We start from the raw sequence: 25,897 nt of genomic DNA, 5'->3' as shown, positions 1-25,897 counted from the left end.
TTATATATTGTTTAATACATCTTTTGCCATTTTTTTTTTGTCTGCCAAACTTATTTTCAACATTAGATAACACTGTTTTTATTTCTGAAAGTAGAAAACACATTTCAAGTGTTGCTTCCAAATACAACATTCAAACCTAATCTTAGTATCTAATTTGTTATCTTATTAAAAATAAATTTTAAAAGAGAATAACAGCCACATGATTTTCATCAACTATTTAGGTGGTTTTCGGTTTGGTTTTGAGGAATTTCAGGTTTTCTTTTTCCAATAAATATTTTATTTGCTAAAAATTGAGAATGAGTTTGTTAATTAGTCTCTTGATCTTAAAAAATTTAAGGTTTAATTGGTCATACTCTCAACTTTTTGTAGTTTAGTTATTATACTTTCCATTTCTATTCATTTTAGTTGATGTACTTTTGAAACGTTTGTTTCCCATATACTTTTTAAAAGTGACAATTTTTGTCATTTCACTTTCATTTAATTTATTTCGATCGAAATTTTAGCCTAACACTTTACTCACTAAATTTATTGAAATATAGCTATAAATTTGTATTAAGAGGTTTTCATTGTGTATAAAATTTGTGTTAAAATTTTCCAAATAGGAATCAAAATGGTTATTTTTTCAAAGTGTAAATACCAAAATTGACAATTTGAAAGTATATGAACTAAAATAAACAAAAGTTTTAAAAGTACAATGACCAAAATGGATATTTGGAAATACATGAATCAAAATGAACTGAAGTTAAAAGTACAAAAGCCAAAATTTAATTATATCCCAAGATTTTGAATTAAGTTTAGTCATGTTGTTGATACTAGTTGATGAAAATGTTGATTATTTTCTTAGTCGTCCCTAGTTATGCAAACCTAATTAGTAAATTAAACACATTCCTTTAAAGTTTTAAGTTGATCAAATTGAATAAGTGTTAAATTAAATTTATTTTCTTCAAAAAAACTAATTAGAGGTGTAAATGGGTTAGCTTTGGTTGGTTTAGGCCAAAATAAACCAAAAATTTTGCCATGTCCGAGGATTGGGGCATCCTACGGAGTTTTGAGTCTTTTGTGATTTTTTACGTCACAAAAATCAACAAATAAATCATCCAAAATTGAATTAAAATAAAATCAATAAGTAAAATAAAGTCATAATAACATGTTAACATGAGCATAATTCAACGGTAATTGATACTTACTCTTTCGTTTGAAGTCGGAAGTTGGAATTCCTAAGTCTAATTTATTGTATTAAATTTTAAACAACATGTTAGAGATACTTTGTCAAGATAATGAGCTAGCTAAGCAAACTTTGAGAAGTGAGAATTTACGGGAAAAATAACAAAATTTTCCATCTTAATTTTTTTTAGTTCATTAGTCTTCCCTTTTTCCATCTCCTCATCTACACAGTCAATTTAGTCTTCCTTTTTAGTTTTTTATTTTATTTTATTTATCTATATAATATGAGCTTATTCCTTTTTTATTTTTTTTTCTATATATATATATATATATATTTAATTTATGGAACTAATATAGGATAGCTATAAATATCAATTTTAACCCATAAAAATCAATTATAACATAATGAAGTTACAATAGAATTTTAATGAACTAATTTGAAGAATTTCCATCAAAATTTACATATTTGCCATCATTTTGTCCAACATTATTTTTTTTATGTCGACATTTCAGTATAAATATTGCTTTTAATTTTATGTAAGATGGTTACAAATAATCAATTATATGGTAATTAAATCACAATTACTGTTCATTAACTAATTCAAATAATTTCCATAAATTTTCATGATTTTTAAAATTTTTCAAAATTTTCATCAACATTGACATCGATATTTTTGTAAAATCAGACCTCAACTTTAAGAAATATTTTAATTTAAGAAATCGTCTTTTTTTAGTTTGTACAAAAATACTCCTACTCAACCTCTTGCACTTAGTTAAAATAGCAATTCAACTAACCTAAAGTTTTAATTTTCTAATTAATTTAGTTAGTTTTTTTAATATAACATGTGGGACGGGATTTGAACTCATGATCTTTTGATCGAGCTAAAGTACCTTAACTAGTTGAGTTATACTCAGATTAGCTATTAATTCAAGTTTAAACTCTATTAACTTCAATTAAATGAAATTAAAACTTTAAAGATGAAATTTGACACGTTTGATTAAGAAACAAATTTCTTATTCTTCCTTTTTATGCACTAGATAAATAACAATTAACGAGTTTCCTTTGATGTATTAGAATAATGATGCAAATTTAATATATACCATTTAAGATCTATTTTTTTTTTTTTTTAAAATGTATCCCTTCTAAGCAAACAACTCCAAAAGCAAAACTTCAAATTATATTAATTTCCTTCATACACTAAGAAGAGGGAAAAAAATAACACTTCCTAAAAGAAAACTAAGGATCCACTTTATTGTTTATTCATTCTTGACAAAAATGGTAATTTAATTACTAATATAATATACAAATATATCTTATAATGACAATCCAACAAAGAAAGTCCAATTGGTGTGGTGTGTGGTAGATATCTGAATGAGACACATTACAAAAATTTTTAATCATAATGAAGAAAAATAGCCCAAAATGGCTCTACTTTATTCTATTTTTACATATAATTGAAAAACAAAAAATTGTTTTAAAAAAAATTATTTGTTATAATTCTAAAGGAAGTTGTGATTTGATACATTTTAGTGAAGCACTTTTTTTGAAAAACAAAGGTTAAGTGTGTGCTTTTTCTCAAAGTACTTTTAGGTATTTTTAGAATTTTCAAAATTAATTTATAACTTCATGAAAATTTTGAAAAAATAACTTCCAGTTAGTTATGGAAATTTTTTTCCTGATTCAAAAGGCATGTCAAAGACAGATTGATGTGATTTTTTATTTTTAAGTATTACGATTCAAATATAAGTTATAAATTAAATTTGAATTTTGAATCCATCAGAGAGATGTTACAATCAACTAGTAGAGAAACTAAAAATATTATAGACTCCGTTTCGCAACGATTCTATTTTTTTTTTTTCTAGTTTTATCTTTTTCAATCAAGAAAAACAAAATTATGTTCCATAACTATTTCCTCTTTCTTGTTGTTTTTTTTATTGAATAAGAAATAGAAATATGTTGAGTGAACATTTTTTCTGTTCTCAAAAAAAAAAGTAAAAATTTTATATAAAAATTAATCTTCAAATCAATATTCAAAACTTTTATGTTATATTAATTTTTTTTGATATTTGTTATTGTAATTATAAGCACAAACTGGTAAAATAATATTTTAATAATCATCTATGTTTTGAAAAATTTTGGAAACATAAATAAGAAATAAAAAAAACTGGATTTTGCTGTTTCCAACCGTTTCTCGACACAGACAAACACTTGAATTTCTCAAAATTTTGAAAATAAAAAATGAGAAAGAAGAAATGAGGGCATCGCCAAACATACACTATAATTTCGTGCATCTAAGAGTTTAGCGAAAGACGAAAAAATAAGTAAATTAAAATGACGTAGAAGAGTTCAAATTTCATATGAATGGAAACGTGACTGAATTGGTCTCGATCACTCTTCAGGACGGAATGGAAGAAGGGATCGGAGGAGATTTTTGAACGAGAAAAAGGATCTAATGACTTCGAAAGCATTGAACGAGGAGCCGTATGAGAGCCACGATATGGTTGGTAGATTTCGAATAATGGGGGGATTAGTCAATCAGAGTGGTGTTGATTAGGTGACTTTATTTTGTGGCAGAAGTAAAGCAAAGTTGTGGTGTGCCACATTTGTTTTCCCAAGAGGTTTTAGCACAATGGCCACAAAGCCAACTTGAAAAGAAGGAATGTCAGTGGCTCATTGGTTGCCCAAAACCCACAACTCTTTTTTGCCCAATTGCCTGCTTTTTTCACTTTTCTTGTTGCTCTTTTTTTGAGAAACTGTGTACCATCCTAACTTCTAATGGTGGAGAAGTTGATGGTGATGCTGAGCCTTGTCATCATCATTATATGCCATTTTGACTTTGCCTTTGCCTATGGCTTTTTGGGGTGCTTGTAAGAATGCCAATTGTCAAGTATTCATTCAGTTGGGTAACTAGAGATCGGGCATTTGGTGACGAGAAATAGAAATACGATGCTTGGGAATGAGATGATTGGAAATGGGATAACGCCTTTGTTCGGCGTGCATGAGAATGAGTTTTGGGTGGTTGGAGATGTGAAAGTGGTGTTTTGGTTGTCGTGAGAAAATTTATACTACTACAATGGTATGTGTTCGAAGGCAAAATAAAGTCTATCCTGTTGATCAATATGGAGGGTATGAACTGCTTGACTTATCCTACGCTGATTGGACATTAGTGCATTTTCAGGGCCAACCTACAGTGTTTGGGAGGTCACTGATTGTCTTAATAAGCCTATCTCCTAGCTATTGCGTGTAACCGTCTGTAACTGTGTAACCACTCTTTGGAACGGCCACAACAGAATGATCCCCTTCATCCACCTATTATTGGACATTCATTCCTCGTTCTTAGTTACACAATTGTGTCTCAATCCAACTTCTGCAGTTCGAACCCTTAACTAACTTGTGTTTTAGAGTTTTATTCTTTGTGTGCATGTCTTTCTTCATATAGCTCGCTCTGCATAGTTCGTAAGAGGAATTTGAACTTTTCAAACTAGACAAAATTTAGCATCAACCGTATGAAACTCTGATACATCTAAAAACAATATGGAGTCCATGAAATATAATAATATATCTCTTAATCGTGTCCACCTATCCACTTTTTTATTTTATTACTTTCTTTTTTGTGTCAAATCAACAAATGTTTTTTAAAATGTAGTACCACAACCTTATTTAATTTATGGTGTGAATGATCCTAACGGTATAGAATTACGATTCAAAGTCTAGGAAACATAAAAAATTTCAACGACTAAATTTGTAACTTTTAAATTATTTAAGTTTATGTTTCCATTAATTATTCAAAAAAAAAATTGAAATCATCTGGAAATCAGACATCTAACCTAGTATATGAAGAAGCTTCAAAAATTGGTTTGACCTAGTAAACCATACATGTAGGGTAGATATATGCCTCAATATTAAGTTTTTGTTATATGATTATTTAAAAAAGGTAACAACGAAGAAAAAAATAATTTTTAAAAATAAAATTTAAGGTCTAAAATAAAAATATGTGAACTCATATATATATATATATATTTTAACCTAAAATGCCCTCAGTCTCTTCAAACTTTGTAAAACTATTTAAGGTCTAGAATAAAAATATTTGAACCTTTTTTTTAACCTCAAACTCCCATAGTTATCTTCCAAATTTGTAGAAATTCTGTGACACATTTGATTTTTCATATCAGAACATTTAACGGAATTAAGAATTTAACTCAGCGGTTAAAGTACTATACTCCTTCTCCTGAGATCAAACGTTAGATCTCCTATCCACATATTTGCGGTACTAAAAAAAACTTTATTAAAAAATTTAAGAATTCTCTTTTAATTAAAAATTAAATATCATGTAAAAAATTCATATGGGGCAAAAAAGAAAAAAGAAAAAAAAATCAGGATGTCTGGAAGAAGGGGTGCAGCAGGAGATGGGAGGAGATGAATGGTAAATTAGGACAAGTTGAGAGAATCACCTTAAAAAAAAAAGTAAAAGTTAAAAGAGAATCTCTTACTAGGATTTGAGAATTCTATAAAAATAATAATAACTAAAAAAATCTTAAACACCAAGATAGGCTTGGTATGCGTCTTCGACCAAAAATATTGGTAAAATATATGTAGGATCTGTTGGGTTAAAACTTTGACCCTCTAAAATATCTTTTATAATAAATGTTGCAGTTCATCGTATACATGTGATATTGTAATCCACTATCGTTCATTGAAGTCCATCTTAATCAATACTGTGTGGGTCGTGTAGGACTTGGGGAAGGATATCCCATTCGACCATATAAGCCTACTACGCCACCACCTACCGCGATATTTCCGTATTTGAAACAATAGATTTGGTCTTCATGTATTTTCTTTTTGCTCACTAACTATTTCTTTTTTCATTTTTTCCACCTAGTTGAGCTGTTTAAGTTCGATGTGCATTCAGTAAACTCTTTCAGTATTCATCCCAGAATTAATCGGACTAAAATTGAAAATTTAAGGATTATTTTGGTATAATAGATTATTGTTTGCTGTTTTTTTGTTCTCAATTTAATTAAAAAAGTACATTTATTCGATAACAATTCTTTATTTTATAATTTCATTTTTAAGAGATGTTCACATTTAAAAAAAAAAAAAACTCGTGTTGCTATTTGTTTTGCATTTTCAAAATTTTAAAATATAAATAAAAACATTTTATTTTTGACTTATAAAATACATATAAAAAAACATGTATATCATAATACTTTTCAATAAACTATTTTTTAAATAATTATTTTAAAAACTCAAATTTTCTAATTCAAAATTTAAGAGATAAAAAAATTCTCAAGCATATCAAAGAACAAAAAATAATGATCAAATATGTTTTAATATTTTTTCCATAAAAGACAAAAAAAAAACAATAAATAGTCATATTTAAGCCAGCAAAACTTTTATAAACCAAATAAAATAAACAAATATAAAAGTATATTTGGTAACCATATTTAAGTTTTGTTTCCAATATATAGTGCTAGATGTCTCCGACCAAAAATTTATCGAGGAAGTGAAAACAACAATATATTTGATAATTAGCCTAAGCGAGCATAGTTCAGTCATATACGTCCAACTAAAAAGATGTGAGTTCGAATCTCCGTCTCCAACCTATTATACTAAAAAAAATTAGCTATTAATTTTAAACAACTAATTTTTTAAAAATAAATTAAAAATATACTCGAAATGTACTTAAAAAATTAATATATATACTCGAAATCCAACTATCATTGGAAAGTAGCCCCTTCTAAAGAATCTCCTCAAATTGGGTTGGGTGAATCAACTCGACTCGATTGAATAAGGTTGGTCCGGCCCAATCGAGTTTGCCAGTTACTTAATACATTTCATCTCAGATATGTAGATTTCAAACCTCCATCCTAACTCTTGTTATTAAAAAGAACGAAATAATTGGAATAAAAGATCTGGTGGTTGCTTATATCCAGCAGTGCCAGATTACATTAACAAATTTATCCTTAACAAAAGAAGAAAAAGGAAAAAAGAAAAAAAAGAAAAAAAAAACTTATCCTCTCTTTTCTCTCTCTATAAATAACCATCAAACTCCTCAATAGACTTTCAAATCGTAAGTCTTCATTTTGGCTTTAATTAGGTCTTTTTTTCATCAATGAATTTTCTCAGATTCCTCTCCCTTCTTCTCGTATTCTCCTCTCTTTCTTTCCTTCTCAACAATGGCGTCGCCCAATCTCGCCACGAAATCTACCCTGAATTACAGTCTCTCCGAGTCGACACGTCGTTCATCAGGCCGCTCCATCGAACTCGCTTCCACTTCCAGCCTCGCCGTCACTGGATCAACGGTACCTTTACCATCCCCTTATTTCTCTCTTCATTTTCTCGGGAAACAAACGGAAAATTTTCCCCCAATCTGGACTCGGAATGCGTGTTTTGATTTCGATTTCGATTTTGGATCGTTTTTCTGTTTTTCTACCATCATGAACTATCATGATTTTTTTCCTCGGAAGAGAAATTATGGAAAAATCCATCGTGATTTGATTGACGCAGATTCCATTATCTCACGTTTTGTGTATCGGAGATAATATATATATTTTTTAATTTTACTCTCTGGTCCTTTGATCGGTTTGCTTTTGCTTTTGGAGGGTCTACCACTCCAACCGTCCGATCAGGTTGCTGGGTTTTTTTCAGGACCGTTCGATAGCATTTTAAACATTTTGTTTAAAAGAAAAACAAATAGGTTTCTGAACAGCTTATTTGTTTCTTACTTTTTTTTTTATGAGGTTGGAATTAATGTGAATAAAACTCAACTTATTTGTTTTCTTTTTTGATAATATTATTTGTCTATTTATTTATTTATGAAGATAATATTGGTGTATTTGGGAGTGTATGTAATCCATCAATCCATTATATCTTATATAAACAAACTCCACTTATCAAACATTTAGCTTTATTTATTTTTTTTTTAGATTTAAATTCATAAGATACTACATTTATGAGTTTGAATCTCCCTCTCCTAATTATTATACTCTAAAAAATTCACAAACCAATATTATGTTTTAGCCTTATTCGAAATCTTTTTGGCCGCTTGGCAGTTTTTTTCTTGTGGAAGAAAAATATTTTATTTTTTTGGTTGCTTTTATGATGATAAATTAAGAAGATTTCGAGCTTAAAAAACAAAATGATTTTTTATTGCCTTTTTGTTGGTTCCGAGAACTGCCAAATTCCACCTCTATCACCAAAGGCCCAAGTCTTTCTATTTGGCATAGACGTAATCCTTGAGCCGCCTCACACAAGTTTGGAAGCATTGATCCTAACTCTCGAGAGGCAAATATGTGTTAAACAATTGTTTTATTTAAAAATTCCTTTTTCCCAAAGCACTTTCAAACATATTCTATAGGAAAAGTGTTTTAAAGTTATTATTTTAAAACTATAAGAGATAGGAATTTTTTTTTAAATGATAAGAGATTAAATTTAAATTATTATTATGTTTACATCACATCATGTCACACTCAACCCCTAACCGATTTGCTGATTTTAGAATGATATGATATTGTATACAAATCAACCTCATAAAAAAAAAATGATATTTGCCATGGTGATATCATATATGGGTTACACACGTGAGCACTTTATTTTTAGAATTATCTCTCTTTTTATTTTGTTTTGTGTTTTTTTTTCTTTGTCCCGGTAAATCACCCATAAAATTCTATTGTTACTTTTACAATAGTTTATGAATTTCATAGAATTAAAAAAAAAAGGTTAAATTGTATTAGTTCTATACCATTGTAACAATTTGTATAATTTAAGGTAGTTGGTGTATTTTGAAAGATTGAATTCTTATAGTTTAGGAGTGATTTTTGTAATTTCCCCTATTTTAAATTGTGTGTTCCTTTATTGGACCTACCTACTATTTGTCATTGAAAGAGTGGGGAATATTATGGGAACAAGCTTTTCCCATCATATAATATGCCGCAGCCTTATAAAAAGTTGTGGCCTCTACTTTTGATGTGAATTTTTGTGTCAATTTTAGTGGCCCATTGCTCATATGCTTAATATATAGTTAAATTCCCTGCCAAATCCTACTGTGTCCTTTATTTTTTTTGTTTTCTTGTTTGTTGATGCCATATCAAAATTATGAGAAAATTACAAAACATAGAAGCACAAATTTAACGTGCGTGAATTTATGTTCTAAAAGTATATAATTCATATATATGGGTGGTGGAATGATAAAGAGCATGTAGTAAATGAATTTAATTTACTCCTGTCCATCCTGTTGTTATAATATTATATTCTTTGAATTTTATAAGGTCTTAGAATGGAATAAATTAAAGATTTTTTAATATTTGAGTGGGAAATGGGAATCTTTATTTGTTCAGTTTTTTTTTTTTCTTAAAAGTATCGAAAATAAAATAGTATAAAAAAGTGCATTGCAGACATGATATATTAAGTGGTTGGGAATCTGTAATACATGCTAGGAGTTAGATTTTTGAACTTTTTCTCTGTTTGTATTATAATAAGTCCAAACTTTGGTTGTGTCATTCATGAGAAAGTGGAGATTTATTTTCTCTTCATCCTTTTTGTAGGAAAAGTTTTGGTGGGTGGGTCTTGCACTGAAAAATTCTGCCCCCAAAATTTATGGTTTTGTTATGTTAATGTTGGAGAATTTTACCAGAACCCCATTTTTGTGTCTTGGGACCATGTGGGATTCTAAATATAAAAACTAATGCCTTTTGTAGTGGCCATCTCTATCTTTCTAAAGATATGTTAAAATTACGTTTTTTTAATTTTTAGGCTGTCTCTAATAAGTTCCTTTTGAAAAATTTATGAAGTAAATTTTATACTTAACCTAACTTATTAAACTCTTGAGTTGCAATGGGACCTACCATTAGAGCTAAAGATTCCCAAAAGAAACATTTTTTTTTATTATTTTAAATTTCGAGTGCATAGGTGGAGGAGAATCTTACATAGAATCAAGTAGAGTAGGGAAATGAAATGTTGGTTCAATTTTATGTTTGTTTTCCTAACAAATATTCATTACTAATTTGTTCCCCTTTTTTGGTGCCTTGATCCTGTCCACAAACACAACCAAATCCAGACCCAAATGGTAAGTCAATCAATTTCTTCAATTTTCTATTGTTGTGTTGAGGTGAATTTACCGTTTTCACCCCAAGGGTATTTTTGAAAATTGCAAAACAGGCCCAATGTACTTTAAAGGAATTTACCACCTGTTCTACCAGTACAACCCGAAGGGCGCGGTGTGGGGCAACATAGTGTGGGCCCACTCGTTCTCCAGAGACCTAATAAACTGGAAAGCGCTTCCCCACGCGCTCTCCCCTTCGAAGCCCTTCGACATCAATGGCTGCTGGTCCGGCTCCGCCACCATCCTCCCCGGCGGCAGGCCCGTCATCATGTACACCGGAATCGACCCCCACAACCGCCAGGTCCAAAACTACGCCGTTCCGGCCAACCTCTCCGACCCCTACCTCCGCGACTGGGTCAAACCCGACTTCAACCCGGTCGTCGACCCGGACTCCGGAGTCAACGCCAGCGCCTTCCGCGACCCGACGACCGGCTGGCGGGGGAAGTCCGGCCACTGGAGGACGGTGATCGGCAGCCGGCGGGGGAGCCGGGGGATGGCGTATCTGTACAGGAGTAGGGATTTCGTGAAGTGGACGAGGGCGAAGCACCCGCTGCACTCCGTGGCGAACACGGGCATGTGGGAATGCCCGGATTTCTACCCGGTGCCGCTGACCGGGAAGCGCGGGCTGGACACGTCGGTGAGCGGGGGCGGCGTGAAGCACGTGCTGAAGGTGAGCTTGGATCTCACGCGCTACGATTATTACACGGTGGGGAAGTATTTGGAGAACAAGGACCGGTACGTGCCGGACAACACGTCGCCGGACGGCTGGCTCGGCCTGCGCTACGATTACGGCAATTACTATGCTTCCAAGACGTTCTATGACGCTGGCAAGAAGAGGAGGGTTCTGTGGGGGTGGGCCAATGAGTCCGATACGGCCCGGGATGACGTGGCTAAAGGATGGGCCGGAATTCAGGTCTGTTGGGCTGGGCTTGTTGTTTTTGTGCCTGGTTTGTTGTTTCTGTTTGGGCCGGATGAATGAATGAATGGCCCGGTTTTTATGGTGCAGGCAATTCCCAGGACGGTGTGGTTGGATCCAAACAGGAAGCAGCTTTTGCAATGGCCGGTTGAAGAGGTGAACAGGCTGAGAGGCATGAAAGTTGAGATGACCAATCGGAAGCTCGCCAAGGGACAGCATGTCGAGATCCACGGGATTTCTGCTGCCCAGGTCCGTAGTAATGATAATAGGGTCAGTCGAGTTGTGCAGGACTCGAGGTCTCAGGTTCAAATTTACTAGCGAGGTTAATAGTAAAATTCCTTGATGTCTCTTGGGTCAACTTGGGAAAGGTGCTTGTGGGTATAGGAGAGAAAATCTACGAAACCCCAATTATAAAAATAAAATCTAAATAGAAATAAGAAGATTTAAAATTGGTGTCAATTATAAGTGTTAGTTATGCCAATTGCCCAAAGTAGAAAGTAGTTTGAAGAATGGGCTTAAGCATTGATTTGGTGTTTGTTATTTGTGTAGGCTGACGTTGAAGTTACGTTCAGCTTTTCAAGCTTGGATAAAGCGGAGCCATTTGATCCAAGGTGGGTGGATGCACAATCCGTGTGTGGTCGACTGGGCTCCACGGCCCAAGGTGGAGTTGGGCCCTTTGGGCTTCTTACTCTCGCTTCGAAGCACCTCGACGAATTCACTCCTGTATTCTTCAGGATCTTCAAGGCCCATCACAACAAGCACGTGGTTCTTCTCTGCTCTGATGCAACAAGGTATCCCTCCTTAGCTTCCTCAAAATTGTCATCAAACGAGACCTTATTTCTCTCTCTTTCGATACAGCTCTTCTCTGCGGACGAAGGGATTGTACAAACCATCATTTGCAGGCTTCGTCGACATCGACTTGTCGAGTAAAAAGCTCGCGTTGAGGACTTTGGTACGTTGAAATCAGATTCATATTCTAGATCTGCACTAGTCATAATTAATTATTGACATCCAATATAATGGTGGTGTTGTTATTTGTGTTAGATTGATCACTCAATGGTGGAGAGCTTTGGAGGGGGTGGAAAAGCATGCATAACTTCAAGGGTATATCCAACAAAGGCAGTGTTTGGGAATGCCCATTTGCATGTGTTCAATAATGGATCAGAGCTCATCACTGTGGACAATCTAAGCGCTTGGAGCATGAAAAGTGCTAGAGTCAACTAAGTCTTAAAAGTTTCTTAGCTTTCTTGTTTGGTTATGGATAGTGGAGTAGTTGGTAGTGACTTAGGTTTTTTTTTTTTTTTTTTTTTTTGGAGTAATTAAGGTTGTAATGGGAGAGCTTTATTCTCCTTTTTTTGTCTTGGTGTTGTTTTTTTTTTTTTTTTTTTTAATAAGAATTGACGTTGAGTCTTTGAGTTGAGATTGGTGTTGTCTTGGTGCTCAATGCTAGTTATGGCATCAATTAATCGAGAATGCAAAAACTAATTAAAAATAAATATGAAGAAAAATTGAATCACACTAATTAAAAAGAAAAATTGACATCCCTTATTTATTCATAAAGAAAAAGACAACCGACGGCTGAATTTGAATTGTCGCCGCCCACCACATCTTCTAATTCTTACTCTGCAGCTCTTCAACAGTACTTGGTGTGTTGTTATTTTTGTTATTTGGGAGCTTCCACTGCCACCCCACCTTAACTCTCTACCAACATTCATTGACAACGATATTTTGATGTTCGCAACCTCCTTTGCTCATCCATCTCTCCTAAAGTCTTGTGTATTTTTTTATCTGCATCTTCCAAAGGTCTCGGTGAATTTCAAAATCCCTTCATAGCAATGGTGCGTATGATATTTGTCTCTCATGATAATTAATAATTAAAAAAAAAAAGATCTCCCATTTATTCATAAACAAAAAGACAGGCAGCTTAAAAACTGAGATTACATTACACATAATTGATGTTCCCATTATTTATTTTATTCTTAGGGAAATGGATGACAAAACTAAACTAAAGAGGGAAAATGAAAGCAAGTTTTTTTCTGGTTTGTTGTTTAAAACCAGTCGAGAACACATCTCAGTTCGTTTGCAGCTGCACCCATCACCGCACTCGTCCGAACCACCAAGCTCGCAATCCGCTCCAGTGCAACGATGTCGGAGGGCTGAATTGTAATTTTTCCACATTTTTCTGGATCCAGAGACCAGCGGCTGAATCACAGTTTGAGTTTGAGTTTGAGTTTCAGCCGCCAAGGCCGAAGAACTCATAAGCAGTAGCAGTGCCACCAACACCAATATCACTGCGGCCATCTTCTTAAGCCCACCTTCCATGTTCTCTTCATTAATTCAATTCTCTCATCAAATACCCTTTGAGAGGTGGATTTTTGCAATATTGTTTTTTGCATAGTACACACGGGAGCAGGTTTTCTTTGGGAGGAGCCAAGATGGATCCACCACTGCCACGTAAGGAACAAATCCAAAATGTCACCTGGATATGTTATAGTATAGGGAAGAAACAAGTTTTTTTTTGGAAAATAGGAAGAAGCAAGTTTTGTTGATAAGTGAGGTGGATTTTGTTAAATTAATGAAAGTTGTATTTTCATGTCAATTAACATCAAAGCCTTTTGCATATTCATCGATTCGAATATATTAATAAAATAATAACTTAATAATACATCAACCTTTAATAAAATGTAACAATTTTTTAATTGAATTATCCGATTGATTTGTAATTTATGGTATTTTTGTAAAATTTGAAATCTACTATATAGATATATATTTCTTTTGTATTATTTTTGTAATTCTCTCACAAAAGAAGGGAGATTGCTGTCTTTTTGTCAGCTTATTGAATCAAACTTATAAAAATTAAAGAATCAAAATCCTAAAGCTGAACCGTTTAGTGAAACATATTTTGTTGATGAACGGGTCTAATTTTGTTAATGAGTACGACTTGAATTTCACAACTAACGTCAAAGTTACATGTATATATCCAAATATGTTAATAAAATGATACATCAATTTTCTTAAATTTTAAGGATATATTTTCATGGCAGAACCTAATTGAAATTTGTTTATACATAGAGAGAAAATTGGAATAAAATTAAAATTCTTAAAAATTAAGAACCGCATTGAAAACTACTTAAAAGACTACGAACCCTTCTATATATTTAACCTTAATTTTAATGAAAAATAATTTTCATTTGGATTTAAGATGGAGCTTTCTTCTTAGCCAAAAGCCATAGTGAAACCACAATATATTATGACATTGTGCAAGTGAAAGTTACAAAAATCTAGTAAATGTTTCTTAACTTCAAATACATATTCTGTGAATATTATTTTTGAGAAAAATCAATATAATTTTTTCAACAAGTTATTTGAATTTGTCCCCTTTTTTTATAATAATACAATATTGCAACAATTATAATGTTGTACTGGTATACTTTGATACTGATTTTGATTGAATAACTGAATAAAAAATTAACTGATTTTATTTTATTGTTTAAATATTAGAAATAAAATAAAAATATATATAACAAACAAAAGAACAGGAAGGAAAAACCACACTAATTAATTAAACCGACCCCACTTTATTCATTAAAAAAACACTCTTGAAAACTGATTACATAAAACCTTGGATAAAAAGATCAATTTATATCAAATTGATCTCCCAATAATTTGTTATTTATTTTGATGAAGGAAAGTTTTTTTTTTTGGCAAAATAAAAAAAAACAGGTGCTTATTACATAATCTAGTGGAGGTGAAAGTGAAACTGGAGATGTTTAATTATCCATACACATTCCATAAGGAAAATTATAAAATTCGCAATGGCAGCCAGCATAGCAATAGCTTGTAATGACGTTGCAGCCCATTCCAGCACAGGCTGAAGCTGAATTTCGTTTCAACATTTTTCTGGAATATCCGCCATTGAAGCCATCATCATTTTTATGATCAGAGACGAGTTGGAGTTGGATCACCCTATTATTATTTTCAAAGCCGAATGCTGATTGGGCGGAAGAACACATAAACACCGCCGCAATCAACACCACCACCACCGCCAACTTCTTCCCCTCCATCGTCTTCTTCTTCTTCTTCTTTTCTTCTTTTCTTCAAGGAAATAGGCTTGCTTTTTGTCTACTCCACTTCCACTATTTATAATGTGCAGTGTTCGGACACGTGTATTTGTGACAGTGCCACGTGAAACAATGTTCGGACACGTGTATTTGTGACAGTGCCACATGAAACGATTTATCACAATTTATCTCAACGAAGGAGAAAATGGTGAGATATCCATATATAAATTAAATTTACCTAATTAAGTGATAATTTATTCAATTTTAATATGGTATTATAAATACCTAAATAGTATATGGGAGGATATTATTGTCTCCTTTTGTGATTAGGATACATCTACTATTTCTCTAGATTTCTCTCAATTTGAGTGCTAAAGGAGTACTATAGAATCTAAGTATTTTATAAACATCACAGATAATAACAAAAATAGAAAAAACTCTCAAATCGAAAGGGACTAAACCAATTTGAATATGAGTATCATCAACAGAAAGAAAGCAATCTCCATTCGAGCGGAAATAACTAGAAAAGTAACCTTAATGGTACCTGTGCAAGCTCTTTGGTTTGTGTTCTTCTCCATGGTTCATCTCAATTGGTATGAAGATTTGGAGTAGGATTTTTTTTTTATCTGTGAGTGTGCATCTCAAACTCTCTTCCTCGAAGAATCTCATATAACACAACTAATCTAAACCTATTCCCTCTAAGCCCTACATTGGTCCACTGGACTAGGATTTTTTTAATAAATTCAATACTTAGAATTCTGAAATTCTCTCTTGGAGCTGCAAAACTAACATAATTACAAACTTTTAAACAAATTTTCAAGTGGATGAGATTGGACGAGTAGTCTCACTGGGAGATGGAATTGCACAGTAAAATAGGTCGGGTCTAGTTTGGGCAAATAAGGGCTGGCTGCTGATGAGCGGGAGAGGGAAGAATTCATAAGACACAGTAGGCCCGAAAAGCTTGGGTTGGGGCCATGGTGGGACATCTATAACAAAGCAGCCATACAGAATACAAGAATCAACGGCAACAAAACTCGATTCCAATACGAGAACAAAGTAAGTTAAAGACAACAACATTGAACATAGCTTCCATTTTCAAGTGTTTGGAAGAGCAGGTGTGTGGAATTAAAAGCTTCAACGTGATTAATGTACCAAAAAGCATCAACTGCAAACATTTAATTACCAGTCGACAGAAATCAAATGCATTGGTGGACATCACTTTAGGGAACTTGATGCCATATGTTGCATTTTAATTGCAATATAAGGTTCAACTTGTCCCGTATGAACAAGAAACACAAAAAAGTATGCGAAAACAGAACAGATGTTCCATTCATTGAAAATCAACTGGAAGTAAAGGGATTCAGTTGACAAAGTCAAATGGAAATCAGTATCGGGAACAAACATATCTTCTTCTGCACGATAACAACAGAAGAGGATGCGATATTGTGCCCTTTTAGTGGGATGGCGATTATTCAAAACCCTAGCTCGAACAGATTAAAATGAAAATAGATCAAACAGGGATCAGAGTCGGAAATCGAATCGAACCTTGGTGACATTGTTGAAGAAATTGCTGCTATCGCCCGTTAGGGCTTGAAGGAATATCTGCACCTCCTCTTTTTGAGGGATGAAGAGATTGAATTTATAGCATACGTCTAGGGCTTTATTTCCACGAATCCGAATCTTTGCCCGACCCGGGTATATTGTTTAACTTTTTGTTTTGTGGAAACTTTTCGAATAATTTTCTTCTAAAAACAAATACCTTTTTTTCTGAAACATTAAAAAAATTAGTAAAATACCTTTTCCGGACCAATAAATTTAGCTACTGGTCTTTTTTAAAAAAGAAAATATTATGCTTGATTTATGAAATTTTAATTCTTAGCCAAATTTTAAAATTAAAAATAAATATTATGTTTTCAAAGTTCGGTTTATAAGTTGAAAAGGTTTCTAAAAATAAGATATTGAAAAAAAACACACGCACATAAGTTAGTGTATAAAAACTTAGGGTAGCTCTTTGATAAATAATTCAATTTTTTATTTTTATTTTTTAAAAGCTATTTTGAAGTTGTATGTAATTTTAGAAACAAAAAACAAATAATTTTATAAATATATTTTTGTTTTTCAAAATCTCATTCTTTTACCCTAAAACTTAACTTTTTTTTTTTGACATATTTCTCTTTAACAAATTTTTTTCTCATTTAAAATTTTTTTCCCTTCCAAATTTCCCTCCCTAAAAAAATTATTCCTCATTCTAAAATTCAAGATAACTCACGTTTCTATACCTAAAATTTAATAAATTCACTAATGAAAACTTGGACTAATATTAATGAGGGGTGTTCAAGGAACCCGACAACCTGACAAACCCAACATTGAATTGGGTTGGGTTGGAAAAATCCCAACCCGACCAGGTTGGGTCGGGTCTCGGTTACCTTGAAAATCCCGAGTCAACCCGACCTGAGATTATAAGCTTTTTTTTTTCATTTCATTAAATCTAAACCATTGATTTTAGGTTTCAATTCAATCTTCTCCCTTATGAATTCTCTCTCTTTACTAACATTTAGATAAACTTTGAATGTAAAATTTTAAAATTTGTATTAAATTATCAATTAGGATTTGAATTTGTGCTTAAACTAAGATTTTGATTTTTCTATATTTTCTTTAGTCCATGTTATAAACAAAACAAAAGTAAATTAAATAATCAATTAAAAAAAGAACCCGACAACCCAACCCGATCCAACCAAAATTTATTGGGTTGGGTTGGTCATTGTAAAATCCAACCAAAATGTATTGGGTTGGGTTGGTCAACACGACGGTTCCCACAAATTCCCAATCCGGAAATTCGAATGGATCCCAAAAATACCACCAACCCAACCCAACCGTGAACACCACTAATATTGATATTGATTTGAAGTTTCAATGGTACGATAGTTATGCCTCATTTGATATTTAACCTTATTTTATCAGTTAGTAGTTTTAGAATATCGATATACCTACATTGAGAAGGTAAAAATATTTCAACTCCATAGTTATAGTTATGCCTCATTTGATATTTTTCAATCAAACCCAATTTAGAGGGAGTGATGTAAATTGCAAAATAATAAATTTGAGCAATATGATTTTATTAGGTTTATTTTCATCGCAGCAATTTCAGAGAAATTCAATTCAAATAAAAATCAAACTTAAACATAACGTAATAAAACACACTTTTGAAAAAATCAATCTTATGCTACATTACAAAAAGTTATTTTATGCTAATCAAATGAAAATCGTTGACGTAACCACAGTAGACTAGCATAATGGTCATTGGAGTATGTAAACAAAAACCCAACAACTTGATCGTTCTATAAGATTAATCGAGGTGGATGTAAGACAAAAAAAAAAAGAAACAAATTCATAAATGAAAGTTAGCAAATCACAATCACATAAATAACCGTAGAAGTAATAAATTGAAGAAACAGAGGTCAGAAAATTGGACGGTGAATAACGTATTGTAGTTCAATTCTGCGAAATAAGTCATATTCATATAAAGAAAGTACTAAACAGCAGCCAAAAAGTTGTACTATAATCAATCGTCTTGGATTGCATGAATCAAAATGCCAAAAATGTTGATAAAACCAATAATCTTGAACATCAAGACTAAATTTAGCACACAAGAAAAAGCTACCTTTCCTCCAAAACTATAGCATTCAACAGCAACTGAAGCGGCAGTAAGAGCTCCATAATTCGAAAGGAGGCTAGGAATCACAACCTTCTTCCTCTCCTGCCACCCTTTCTTCGTGTACTGTCCGTAGGGATCGGAGTTACATCCTCTGGCAAGATGGAATTAATTTGTGTAAATACAACGGTTTTTAAGATTGCAAAGGCTGCAGTTCGTTCAAAGATAATGAACTTGAAAACTCCAAAGAATAATCTATGGAACATGATGAGCATTGAAAGATTGGTTGAACTGAAACTAAAATTATGTTCGGTTTCCAATAAAAGTACTAGATACTTCCATTACTAGAACTGTAAAGCCAAAATTACTTTGAAGTGGGAATTGGGCTTGGGAAGATGAAACTTCCCACCATATGAAATATCAGATAAATTTGATACCAAAATACCATAGCAACTAGCAATCAATTAGGTGAAAAATGGAGAAGTTTTTTCCGCAACTCCTTCGGATGTTTTCCATTTTCCATGAAACTATAGATTATGTATCATTTTTTCAGTGCAAATTTTCCATGAAAGAAAACCAGCCATCCATGTGAATAAAGAAAGTGTGTATACATACCTATACGACCAATTCTCATGCCTGAACGAGCAAGGGCCCTAAGAGCCGATTGAGCACCAGGCCCAGGAGTTTTGGTTTTGTTTCCACCGGTAGCACGGAGCTTTATATGTAAAGCAGTAATACCGAGTTCCTGCAAGAAATTACAAGCACTTAGAGAGATCAACTATGAAAAGCTGAATGCTTGCGATGCCAATATGTGGTTTCAGAAGGAAAAACACAATGCTACAACAAGCCAGTTATATCAAAGGCAAGCCAATCAATACAAATGCATAACTCTTGTGCAGTTATAAAGCAGTTCTCCACATTTAGATTAAGAACATTCGGATCAATAGAAAAATAATCCCATTATTGAGCAAACCTTGCATCGCTGAGAAACGTCTTGTGCAGCAAGCATGGCAGCGTAAGGAGATGATTCATCTCTGTCAGCTTTCACCTTCATGCCACCTGTGCAAATAAGAGATATATCATTCCGTACAACAATTCAGAAAACAAAGAATAACAAATCGTGATGACAATTAGTACAGGGAGCGTGGTCAACCAAAAACCATGCCAGTGACCATGAAGTACAATCAGTTAAATCACTCATGAACCACGCCAAAAGCAATGCCAGAAGAAAATTGAACATCGAGTGAGCAATTTCATACCAGTAATGCGAACAAGCGTTTCACGACCAGACAGGTCAGTCACATGCTGCAATTCAAGCATAACACAAGTAGTCAATTAAAAAACTCATCAACAAGTACTTGAATGAAGAATTTTAATCAAGATCACTCACAATAAATGTATCATTAAACGAAGCAAAAATGTGGGCGACGCCAAAGACATGCTCTCCTTCACGAACAGCAGGGCCAAGGGTGACAGTTTCCTCTTTAGGCTCTCTGGTCTTCCTTCTCGACTACAGAATACAAATCACCAAAGAGGCTAAACCATTAGCTAACCTTTAGAGTACAATGCTACTACTTAAAATTGAGTATAAATCTCGCGAATGATGAATACATCGGAAAGAAAATGGAAATCTTCGGGCACACAGATTACAATGCGCCGAAAATCAAAGCCTCGATCGGTTTCACAACGCGAAAGTCAAATAGAAGTACACAATATCGATCTCCTTATCTGGGCTGACATAACCGGAGACCATATCTCGATTCGATTGCTAACCACATATTCTATTCATAAGATTTCCTACATTTTACTTCCCAACTAGCAATTGTAATCTGCCGGTGACTGAAACTGAAGTGATTGAATACAGGAATTATAATAGAAGAGAAAAACGAAGATGAAAGAATGATGAAATACCATGGTGAGGGGTTAAAGCTGAACTCTGCAAGGGAAGTTTAGGAACCTTGGACGAGCTGGAGCTCCAATGGAAGATGATGTTTTACTTTTATAGTTAGGGTTTTCAGAATGAGGGCGAAGGTAGAAAAATAACTTGATCGCCCTCTAAGTTTCCCCAAATTATGAATTCGCCCCAAATCTTCTTTTATTATTAAATAATTTTTATTTATCCTCGCGTTTTTAAATTTAATTTAGTTCTACCATACCATCATCATTATTCAATAAAATTATTAACAAATAAGGTAGGAAATATCTGTTAACATATCGACATTTTCATGTATGTATAGATATGACATCGACAAAAAGATAAATCGACATTTTTATAATATTACAAAAAAATCAATAAAATATAAAAAAATATATCAACAAAATCTATAATTATTTTAAACTTATTTAGAAAGTATGAAATTTTTTTTTTGTTAATTTAAATTTTTTTTATAATTTTTTCAGAAATATCTATCAACGTTAAAATTTTATCAATATTTCTATCGACATTTACATAAAATTGAGATATCGACATTTTCATCTACATCGACATTTAAAATCTTAGTAACAAATAAAATTATAAATTAACATTTGTATTTATGCCATTCTTTAAAAAAATTACCTCTATTGAAACATGATTAACTTTTTTTTTATTACAACATGATTAACTTATACCTTAATAATTATACAAACGTTTAATTATACCAAACACCTCTAAACTTTATGGTATTTTAATAATATTCATAAATAGGCAAAATTACAACAAAATACCAAAATAATAATAATAAGTACCACAGTTTAGTTTAGTTTTTTTTTTTTTTTACAAATTTGAGTAAATCTGAAATGACATTTTATCTTTGTATCGAATGTAAATACTCAATTTTTTTGGCTCCCTTAATTGGTCGAAATCCCAGTCATACATATTACATACGGCAAAACATTCTATTGTCAATTCAAGGTGGCTTATTATCATCATACAAACAGAAAATCAAGATAACTCAAATGATGTAGTTCCTTTTCCTGTCACAAGATTCCGTCGTGACGGCCGACTAATCGACAATGTCGTAAATGATCATCAGAATTTGATGATAAAAGATGGGGTAGAACTCATGATCTAAAGAAATATTTGGTTTAATTAATGGTAGAAAACTAATGTCTCGAGACCGAGTAGAATTAAAGGGATGAAATTTTTGGAGCAACAATGCCGAGGAGCCCCTTCGGATTATCGACATGAACCCAGTGGCCAGAGTTGGGAAGAACATGAACCGAAACCTTTCCTTCAGATCCCTTGCTGGAGAGGCTTTCAAGGTTCTGAACGGTTTCACGATTCCAGCGATCGCTATTCTCCGCTCGCACAATTGCAATCTCCATGTCTTTTGGTGGATGCTCTAGAAGAGACCAATATGATGTCTCCCTAACAAAATTTAGCTCATAAATCAACAACAAATCAACTGCCAACAGTATGCTTTTGCTCACTATCTTTCAAAAAGAAGTGGTTTGAGATTAAACAGGTACCTGAAAGAATTGAACATCTGCACAGCTCCTTCAAGATTAAAAGTAAATGTCTCATGCTCCCCAGATTTCTTCAGATTGCTGCCTATCCATTCTGATAATGACTTCGAGAAACCGAGTTCAATCATATGATTAACAAGCCACCTGACCACCAAAAAAAACTTATCATTTCACTACATAAACGCATGAAAGAAATACATCAGTAGCTAGTAGCTAGTGATTGGATGTTATGATCAGGGGGAAAAAAACTATAAAAGAAAGGGATAAAGTAAGTTTTACTTACTTCCTTGACGGTACCAATGAAGGTAAACCCTGCAAAGTCTTCAAAACTTTCTCAACTTCTCCATCGCTATTTTCGGGGATCACATTTCCAGGGACGGAATCAAACACCCATAGCTGCTCTGCATCAAGGAAAGATGGAAAAGGCCAGATGATTCATTTTAATGTGGGTAGAAGAGAAAAATTTTCCACCTCTTAGGAATATGAACATGAGTCAAACTGATCACCACTAATCCAATAGTCGGATGATAAAATCCATGTAAAAATTTTCAAGCATACATCTATAAAAGACATAATCATTATATATTTTGCAAGTGATAAAGAAACTATTCTAATTCAACTGATAACCCAGGAAACTAGAGTAGTTGAGTTTTTATCCACATTGTGTATATTGTTCTTAAGTTTTGGGAATTCATTGATCTTAAGCACAAAATAATCGAAGTGGCAGCCCCAATCTCAATGAATCACTGCGAAATTAATGACCCTGTTCTTGTGAGATGTTAAGAATATACCCTTATTAATGGTGATCTGATAAGTATCTTGAGTTTGAATCTAAATGTCATTCTTTCCTCAACTGGTTAACATGAATCCTGAGTTCTAGTGCTGATTGAAGCGCGGAGAACGGAAATTTAGCATAAACACAAGATGGTTAAACAAACCTGCTTAGGCAATGAAGCTGAATCTCCATAATCACCACAATTACAGCTCTGAGCGAATTGAAGCGCGACCTTCCCACCCATGGAGTGACCCATAACAACATCCGGCCACGCCCAGCCTTGAGATTGAACTAATTTCCCCAAATCCTTGGCAGCATTTACCATATCGTGAGGAGGATCGAATCCCTCCAGTTCAGCCGATCTTCCATGGTTCCTTAAATCCACAAGCACCACTCTCCATTCTAGTTCAACCCCCAAAAAATCGCAATCAACAACCAAACGGTAAAACAATCCCGATAAAATCAACAAAATTAGAGAAATCAATCCGTCTAATAGTGTAGAACCGATTTGGCATATTTTCATAGTGGAATCATACCAGTAGAAGAGGAATCGGAAAGCCGCGAAAGGAGATTGCGAGAGAAAGACCTCCAATTTCTTCCCGATCCCAAGAGGCCGTGAAGGATGAAAGCAGTGGAATCGTAAGGTCGGTCCGGTGAGGTCTGGAGCTCTTCGTAGGCGAGGGTTTGAAAGGATCTCCTCGAGCGGCCGTGAAAAGAGAAATCCGGCGGGTGGAGGAGCCGAGCGAGGAGGGCGACGCCCGATTTGTTTCTGAAAATTCCGGCCATATTTTCAACCGGAGGAAGAAACTTTTTTCTCTCGATATTAATTTTTCATGAAAGGTCAAAAAGGGAATTTTGGAGGGAGGAGTGGTGATACGACACCGTATGGTTATAATGGAAATAAGAAAAAATAATTGACAGCTGTGAGATTTGAACCCACGCCCTTTCGGACCAGAGCCTAAATCTGGCGTTTTAGACCGCTCGGCCGAACTGTCTAATTGTTGATGGAGACGCTAATATTATTTATTTGATATTAATTTATAATTAGAAGTACAGTCTCCTTTTCTCTGACAAGACTATAAATTAATGTATTAATCCATTTTTAATATTATAACTTATTAAAGTTCAGATTATCAAAATATATATATATATTAAAATACAATTTTTACTATTTTCTTCAATAGGTTGGATGAGACCTAAAAAATCCATCATTTGTCATGTATTTTGATTTTTTTTTCTTTTGCTGCTTACTTTCAAAATTATTGTTACAACTTAATTCTACAGAATATCCTAAGTTTACAATTAGGGGGTAACTTTAATGGATAAAGTATGTTATCATTCATCAAAACAAAGAAAATATAACTTTAAGAACAAGTAATTCTCATATATTATTTTCTAATTTTTCGAAACAAATTGAAAAGTTGTTTTTTATTCAAAACAAAACACCCTTAAAATTACCACTATAATTTCCTCCTTTTACAAATTTTAAACTAGCTTTAACAATTTTTGTAGGATAAAATTACTTTCTGATTTGATAATCTAACTGTTACTTTCTCCTCGTCAAAACAATGTATTTGTTCTCTTAAAGTTCTTAATAAAAACAAGTTTTCATAATTTATTGTAATATTTTATTTGTCATATCGTCTCTCCTCAATTTAACCATGCAAAATATCATTCACAACTATGCAACTCGTGTATCACCATATACAAGCATCACTCTCATTATAGTTATACATAGTTATAAAAACAAAAACATTTGATATCTTTCTTATATTTAATCGTGTTGTTGGCACGTGACAACCATGCGTGTTGTGAGTGAAATTATCATACTAGTTTCACCATAAGTGAGGCTAAGAAAACGAGTAGGTTTGAGATGCCTAGGCTATAGACCACCAAGCCAGAGTTGGAGCACACGACCAGACTAGGACAGGTCGACTACTAGATCAGACCACACTTGACTCAATCAGGCTGAATCACTTGACCAGAATCGTATCACTCGATTGAACCGACTAGATCTGATCGAGTGGGTCCACTCGAACCAACTCGAGACGCATGAGCGTGAGATACGTTCAACAATTTTGCTATTCTCAACGAAACTCTTTGCTAACTTAGACATCAGAGTACGTTGAGCTTAATACCATAATAATAGGTAAGTCTCTTATGTGTGCAAGTGTTTGTCATAACATCAACTTCTAAGACCGAATCCAATTCTACCTCAACAACTTTCATTACCTTTTCATATTTTTCTTTACATATATATACCCAAGAATTGTAATTAAACTCCCAACTCTTTGTTAGACGTCTTACTCCCAATCCCATGGAGGAGATAAAAGAGGATAAGCTCAAAGAGGTATATTTTTCAGTTAACAATATATACAGTGGGATTTGAAACTACGATTTCTATATATATATATGCATTAACACTTTTTCTAACAAATATATGTATTAATTGACTAGCTTAGTCACATTGAATTAGAATGATCTTTAAATATAGAGATAGTATTTAAAAATACAAAAAATCCAGAGCCGTAATACATCAATTTTTTTTTCTTGCCTTCTCTTAAAATGTTGAATCCCATTGAAACATATTGCCTTCTGGAAAGTATAAATATTTTAACTAGGTGTGAGAATTATTCAACCTTTCGAAAAGTATAACTTAATTAGATCATCAAGTTATATTGAATTCTTATAGTCGATAAGAGGGGTGAGAATTTGAACCTCTTCGATAATATATGCACTAAATCTTATATTAAGTTTTTTTAGTTGTAATCCTATATTCAA

At 33.1% G+C, this 25,897-nt stretch overlaps 3 protein-coding genes across 3 annotated transcripts; 1 reads left to right on the top strand and 2 right to left on the bottom strand.

The window, feature by feature from the left end:
- The first annotated feature begins 10,321 nt into the window (after window positions 1–10,321).
- On the top strand, window positions 10,322–12,601 carry CWINV2 (cell wall invertase 2). The gene is made up of 5 exons (XM_022289081.2): window positions 10,322–11,178; window positions 11,272–11,430; window positions 11,731–11,972; window positions 12,040–12,133; window positions 12,226–12,601. Exons 1-5 carry the CDS (start codon window positions 10,327–10,329, stop codon window positions 12,403–12,405), a joined length of 1,527 nt encoding a protein of 508 aa, XP_022144773.2. The 5' UTR covers window positions 10,322–10,326; the 3' UTR covers window positions 12,406–12,601.
- Window positions 12,602–18,727: 6,126 nt separating this feature from the next.
- LOC111014391 (small ribosomal subunit protein uS11y) lies at window positions 18,728–20,963 on the bottom strand. Its single transcript, XM_022289104.2, has 6 exons — window positions 20,806–20,963; window positions 20,285–20,404; window positions 20,154–20,199; window positions 19,868–19,953; window positions 19,510–19,639; window positions 18,728–19,048 (listed from the first exon to the last, which is right to left on the bottom strand). The coding sequence occupies exons 1-6, from the start codon at window positions 20,806–20,808 to the stop codon at window positions 18,981–18,983; spliced, it is 453 nt and encodes a 150-aa protein (XP_022144796.1). The 5' UTR covers window positions 20,809–20,963; the 3' UTR covers window positions 18,728–18,980.
- A 764-nt stretch (window positions 20,964–21,727) lies between these two features.
- Window positions 21,728–23,940, bottom strand: LOC111014241 (alpha/beta-Hydrolases superfamily protein). The gene is made up of 5 exons (XM_022288902.2): window positions 23,653–23,940; window positions 23,280–23,518; window positions 22,625–22,737; window positions 22,345–22,485; window positions 21,728–22,243 (listed from the first exon to the last, which is right to left on the bottom strand). The coding sequence occupies exons 1-5, from the start codon at window positions 23,900–23,902 to the stop codon at window positions 22,003–22,005; spliced, it is 984 nt and encodes a 327-aa protein (XP_022144594.1). The 5' UTR covers window positions 23,903–23,940; the 3' UTR covers window positions 21,728–22,002.
- Between the last annotated feature and the right edge of the window lie 1,957 nt (window positions 23,941–25,897).

The sequence above is a fragment of the Momordica charantia genome (genome assembly GCF_013281855.1).
Source record: "Momordica charantia cultivar OHB3-1 chromosome 5 unlocalized genomic scaffold, Mcharantia_2.0 BLBB01000005.1, whole genome shotgun sequence".
Taxonomy (NCBI): domain Eukaryota; kingdom Viridiplantae; phylum Streptophyta; class Magnoliopsida; order Cucurbitales; family Cucurbitaceae; genus Momordica; species Momordica charantia.
This window is presented reverse-complemented; position numbering and strand designations above follow the sequence as displayed.